This window comes from Castanea sativa, chromosome 4, assembly GCF_040712315.1.
Source record: "Castanea sativa cultivar Marrone di Chiusa Pesio chromosome 4, ASM4071231v1".
Classification (NCBI taxonomy): domain Eukaryota; kingdom Viridiplantae; phylum Streptophyta; class Magnoliopsida; order Fagales; family Fagaceae; genus Castanea; species Castanea sativa.
Window position 1 is genome coordinate 690433 of NC_134016.1, and position 6699 is coordinate 697131.

At 37.8% G+C, this 6699-nt stretch overlaps 1 protein-coding gene across 1 annotated transcript; it reads right to left on the minus strand.

Moving 5' to 3' along the window:
* Positions 1-1300: 1300 nt before the first annotated feature.
* LOC142630904 (uncharacterized) lies at positions 1301-3703 on the minus strand. Its single transcript, XM_075804963.1, has one exon. The coding sequence runs from the start codon at positions 3610-3612 to the stop codon at positions 1522-1524; it is 2091 nt and encodes a 696-aa protein (XP_075661078.1). The 5' UTR covers positions 3613-3703; the 3' UTR covers positions 1301-1521.
* Between the last annotated feature and the right edge of the window lie 2996 nt (positions 3704-6699).

Genomic DNA, 6699 nt, shown 5'->3' on the forward strand with positions numbered 1-6699 from the left:
TAACGATGGAACTAGATTGATTATTATTAAATATTTTAAATTGAAAAAAAAAAAAATATATATATATATATATATGTCACTGTAAGTTTACATGGAATGCTACTGCAATTTATATTTTATAGAGCTGTACCTTTGTTAATAATAATAATAACACTAATAAGCTTTACCTTTTCTCCTGGTTCTATACCCCTGTTGTTATCTTTTTTAGTTTTATTCCATTAATAAGTTACATAAGCACCAAAAGGGTCTTGAACCCATGACTTAACCATACACCATGCTCTTATAAAAGAATTTGTCAATCAAACTAGGATTATTGGGTTCCTCCATCACATATAATTCAAAGAGAAAACATTGTGATTCCATATCTTTCATCTGGCTCCCTTATCTAGGATTAGTCATGAATCCTAGTACCCCACAAGATCTATCATCTAAATTGAATGACATAAATGATGATTTTGGATTCCAAATGCAAATTCCAACTAACTACTACTATTGTCACCTCATATTTCCCTCTCCCCTTCCTGGCATCTTATTAAGTATAATGAATTGAGAACTTATAGAAGTTGAGCTCCCTTCTTTTTATGGATTTGTTATCTGAAAATATAAGGCTATTGTTAAAAAAAAAGTGATCTGGCAACTAAAACAAACTCAAAATTCAAATTGCTCTAAAAAATTTCATGAAATCTCAAAGCTCATTCTATATGGTGATTAACATAGTTACAAGGGTTTTTAGGATCCATAGGGGTCACAACAACTGTAATGACAAAGCTCTAGGCCCTTAGAGAGGTACTCTTGGTTAAACAACTTCATTTGAGCTCTTTAGAAGTAGAACTTAATGCAGCGGTGGTGGTTGACATAGTTACAAAATCTGACACTCCTAACAGAAACTTACACGCACACGTTACGAATTACAGCGAATTGATTTCCAAAGTTCCCTACATTTGGGTCAAGCATGTGTTTAGAGAAGCTAATTGTTGTGCTGACACATTAGCTAGGCACAGATCCTATCAATAAGAAGATTGTATTTCGTTTTTTGAACCTCCTAGTGATATATTGCTATTGTTCCTTTTGGACTTGGAGGGTCAATGCACTGCAAGATCCATCTCCATTATTCCTGTTTAAGTGTGTTTAATGAATTACTTTTTGTACCCAAAAAAATCATTAGCAGTTAATTAAGAGTAGCACCATCTTGAGTACTAAATTGCTTCTTGATGACATGAATTATTAGTTCACAGAAGAACTATGACAGAATTTCTCAATATACCAACAAAAAAGTTCTTATGTCTCAACTGAAATTATATTCACCACAGATATGGCAAATCATAATGCATCCCACATAACATAATGAAGAGCAAAGCTTTAATTGAAGAAAATTCAAGTAAAATACAATTGAAATGACTCAAAAAAATAGAATAAAAGAGTGGGAGTCATCCTAAAGTAGTAATTCCCAGTTACCACAAAGAAAAACCATCTTTCAACTCAGGTTAGTCAGACTTACCCATATAAAGAGAAGGTAATGAATTATACTTCAAACAGGTGGTTCTTGTAGCATAGACTCCAATCTGAATCCTTTGAGGCAACAAGGCCACCTCCATCGGTGCTGATGGATTCTGCACAGGAACATTGTAATTGAGATGGAAACTGTTCTTTACCGTTCTCATCAGTTCCTAGTTCATTATCTACAAATTCAGTACAAATTGAGTTGCCAGTAAATATTTGATTACTTGCTACATCAACATTGGCCTCAGGACTGCAATGGGCTTTTAATTGGTCACCATTGCAGCCACTGGCACCTTCCTCTTCATCTGATAAGCATCTGCAAGAATCAAATTCATCCATCTCATAAATTCGGCTAGCTAATCCTTCCCTCCAAGATATTCTCATCTGGGATTGTGACACACTATCAAAAGTAGAATTTGAAAGCCATGAAGCTCGATCATCTAAAATTTTCTGAAATTGGGTAAGATCGATGGAGTTGGAAGAATTAGTTAGACAATCAAACTGGAAACTTGAATCAACAGTATCCTCTGTTAATAAATGTCTCTTGGGAGACAAGCTTGTCATTTGAAGTATGTCAGCCACCGAATTCAGTTCAGCTTCAAAGTGCTGTTTCTTGTAACTGTCTTCATTTAACCATGACAGGCCAACAGGTCTACCTGAGCTTAAGTCTGATTGTGGGGTTTGCATGACATTTCCACTAAAAGAGCCCTTGGATAATGGAGAATTCTCACCTTCAATATCATTATGGTTTTTTTCACCTTCTTTTAAGGTAACAGCCTCACGACTTGGTGTCACACAAGGAGAAGACATAATGGCCTCATGGCCACACAGAGGCTCCATAAATCCTTCAAATTCTGGAAGTCCATTTGGAGAAATTAAAGGAGTACTCCTTCTCCAACTACTAGTAGTAGTACTTGTTGTATTACAATTGTTACTAATATCTGAAGAAAACCCATCACCAGATATGGGTGAAGGAGATTGAAGTATGGCAGACCCTGCTGGCCTCTCAGCTCCGCATGACATATTTTCAGAATTTTCCTTCTGATCCTCATCCTCCTCATTGCATGGAGATAAAAGCCAATGCACTGAAGCCTCAGCAGGTTCAGGGATCACGAGTGACTCATCACCAACCCGTACAACATTTTCTTCTTCATCATCATCATCATCAAAACTATCAAAAGGCTTAACTTTACCAAAGTCATCATTTTCTCCAATAGCTAGAATCCCTCTAGGCCTACATTTCCTCTTGTCAGTGACCCCAGAAACCATGGGGCTAGCAGCATAACAAGAAGGCGTTATCGTTGTAGATACCACAGATGATCCACATTGTATCTCAGGCGACACCGAGGGCAGAACAGGAGGTGTCTTACTATTGCTCCTGTTTGAGTTCTCCTCCACAACCTTACCAACTTCACAATCCAAACCTGACCCACTTGCTATCTTACTCAAAGGAGTACAAGTTGCATCAGCAGCACCCCATGGTTTGAGCTCAGTGGCCTCACCTACATGACTAACCACCCTCACAAGTCCTTCTACTTCAGACCCAGATGCTAACTTATTCATAGAATCATCACTATTGTTTAGAACAGAAGAAAGTTTCAATCTTTTCCCGGTTTTGGAACTGGGTTTCTTCCCAGATTGCCATTGGTACAAGCAAGGTGGGTTTTTCTTAATTTTCTGTGCTTTCTGCGATATGGGTCTATCTGGGTTTTCTTCAATATTTAATTTTGACAGTTTGCTCTCCCTTGAGGGCCTAGATTTAGATAGCTTTGAAACCATCACATTAGGGGCTGATTTGGATGTTTTGGACACAGTTTTGTATCTATCAAAAGGGGTTTTCGAATTTGAAGTAGAATTAGAAGTAGAAGAAGAAGAATGGTGAGAGAGAAAGAACCTGAGGCAGCCTCTGGGAGCTTCAATGGACACAGAAGAAGCCTCACTGCTATGGCTACTGCTGGAGATGGTGGAAATGGCATTGAAATCTTGTAATGGGTTTCGAGTGGGACTCTGCTTCTTCTTCTTCTTTTTCTTGGTCTTGTCAGTGCTTCCATCGACCTTAGGCGGGGCTGGAGAAGGTTTCTTTGGGATCTTAGAAGAGAAAGTTCGGTTCATTCTGAGCAAATGAGAGTGATTAGATCTACTACTACTACTGTGGTGCAGTGTACTGTGTGTTCTGCTTTTGCCTATTGCCTAATGAATATTTGAAACTGAATGGAGGGGGAGAAAAGACTAAAGAGGCTACTTTTTTGCTTTGCCTAACTTACCCTTTTTTTTTAATTCCAAATTTGTTGCAGTGTCCTTTCTCTTGAGCTGATAAATGAGGGTAGAAGAGTCATTTAGTACGAGCCCAGACCATTGCCTTACCCACAAAAAAAAATGTCACTTTGTTTGTCTTACTCTGAAGAAAAGAATTAACCAGAATAAATAATTCAACCCAACCACTTAAAAATATTGAACTTTTACTCTCAAACATACAATTCACAACGGCTACAAAACTCAACCCAAACCCTTTCTCTCTCTCTCAAACGTGTCTAATAAACTATAGAGGATACACAAACACAAAACATAACTTTAAAACCAATCAAATCAGAACAACAAAAAAAAGGACAGAAGCTGATCTAAGTTCTAACCCATTCGGGCAGCATGTCCTTAGAGGAAGGGAGGAGGACGAGTGGCGGGTTGCACGGTTCAAGCGACTCTCTCTTTAAGTTTTGGAGCGGCGGTATCTGATTCTTTGTCTGTGTTGTTCTCTCTCTAATGCGAATGAAATGCGTGGCCTCTTGGTTTTTTGATTGAAAATGAGTGGTGGCGTCAGGCGTGGGTAAATCTAATCGTACACGGTGGGGTGGGTTTGTCTTTTGAGTGATTTTTTTTTTCTCTGTACATGTATTTATATAATAAGTTTTTTTTTTTTTTTTTTTTTAATAAAGGAGAGAAAGCAAACTACACAGGCATACTAGCCTCACCCTGAATAACAGAAACAAAAAAAGGGGGGTTGTTACCAAAATCAAAAGAACCAAAAAAAAATTACAAGCTAAACACCACTTTGCTAGAGAAGGAGTAGCCACATTGCACAACCTGGGCGCCCAACAAATAGAAACCTTAGGAGAAGATGCCAAGAGAACTTGCGAGTCTGATTCTATGATAATCGCCTCAAATTCTAAGTTAGTTGCCAAGGTTAGAGCCCATTTAATATCTTTAGCTTTTGCCTGAAGAGGGAAGATGGTATTCACTCTCTTAGAACAAGCAAAAACCAACTCCCCTCTCCAATCTCTGGTGACAAATGCAATGGAAGAACAACGAGGGCCTTCATTAGCATCAACATTAATCTTAATTGAAGAAATGGAGGGAGGGGTCCACTGTTGTGAAGGAGCCAAGGTGGCCTGGCTTGAGACAAAGGGTCAAGCAGACTTGTGTTCAAGAAATAATTTAGAGATTCTAGAGAATAGCTCTTCAAGCTTTACAGCAAGACCTTCAAAAAGAGAAACAGATAAAATCACATGAAATAGCTCCAAAAAATAAGAAGTCTTCCCTTTGGCACATAGTAAGCTCCTTGGCAAAAAGATGGGAGAAGAGAAAATTAATGAGGTCATGAATGGAGGCAAGGCCAAGTGAGTCACTTCTCACACCCCACTGATTGCGAAACTAAAAGAGTCTTAGCAATAGAGCAAAGAGCAAATATGTGGAGAGAAGATTCATCAGACAAGTTACAAAGAGGCCAACCCGCCTCAACATTGGCAAATTGACTAATGACATCTTTGGTAGGCAGAACATTCACAGCAATTTTCCATAAGTGCATTTTCAGCCTTTCATCTAGCCTAGACTTCCACACTCGACCGCGGGAGAGGTCCATCGTCAAAAGAGGGGAAGAAATTCTGGCATTCTGCCCACACAGTATGCAGATTTGATTGTGAATTTTCTAGAATTTGTGAGGGTCCAAGACCAACAATTAGCACTGGAAAAAGAGGGCAAAGGTACCTGCAGAATAATGTCCACCACCGAATCCTCAAAGAAATGCCGAAGTTTAGCAATATCCCAACCACTGTGATCTTGGTTCAAGAGTTGAGAAACAATCAAAGCAAGATCAGGATTTACACCAGCCTTGGGAGATGGGATGAAACTTGGCAGATTTGGGACCCAAGGGTCTGACCAAGTTCTAATGGACTCACCATTAGCCACCAACAAACAAGCTGCTTCAGATAATAGGTGTTTAGTGCCAACAAGACTTTTCCAAATAGGGGAAGCATTACTATGGGGAGTTTGATTAAGCCAATTGTGGCGAACTTTGTACTTAGCTCTCAGAACCTCAATACAAAGACAATCTTTTCTAGAAAACACCCACCAAGCAAGTTTGGAGAGGATATATTGGTTGTAATCCTAGAATTTCCTGAAACCCAAGTGATGTAGGACACAATTTATTGTTTAATTATTGTAATTTATTAATTTTGGTATTTTTATGTAAAAAATATTATTTTAGGTTTAGGTGATTTATTTTCTTGTTTAGGTGCATTTAATGCTTTTTAGGTCAAATTTGATTCTAGATATGGTAAGGTATCAATTAGGAGTTATTTTAAAATATATTTTCTTGTCTGTCAAGTTTTATGGAGCCCTTAAATAGGCCCTTAAGTCTGTAAACGTTTTTAAGATTATTATTGAATAAAATTCAGAAAAGGTGAGGCTTTGCTCTCTTTTGGTTCTTCAAGAACTGTGAACTTATCAAGGATTCATGCTTTTTAGGTCAAATTTGATTCTAGATATGGTAAAGTATCAATTAGGAGTTATTTTAAAATATATTTTCTTGTCTGTCAAGTTTTATGGAGCCCTTAAATAGGCCCTTAAGTCTGTAAACGTTTTTAAGATTATTATTGAATAAAATTCAGAAAATGTGAGGCTTTGCTCTCTTTTGGTTCTTCAAGAACTGTGAACTTATCAAGGATTCTTCCTTGTGGCGTTCAAACTTTATACCTTTAGTTTGTGATGCCCTTAAATAGGCCCTTAAGTCTGTAAACGTTTTTAAGATTATTATTGAATAAAATTCAGAAAAGGTGAGGCTTTGCTCTCTTTTGGTTCTTCAAGAACTGTGAACTTATCAAGGATTCTTCCTTGTGGCGTTCAAACTTTATACCTTTGGTTCGTGATTCTTTATAATCATTGGGTCAAGGTCAACTTATACCTTTGGTTCGCGTTTCGATTATAAAC

Excerpts from the sequence above, each read along its gene's own strand:
- LOC142630904 (XM_075804963.1), bottom strand. The coding sequence starts at position 3,612 with ATGAACCGAACTTTCTCTTCTAAGATCCCAAAGAAACCTTCTCCAGCC.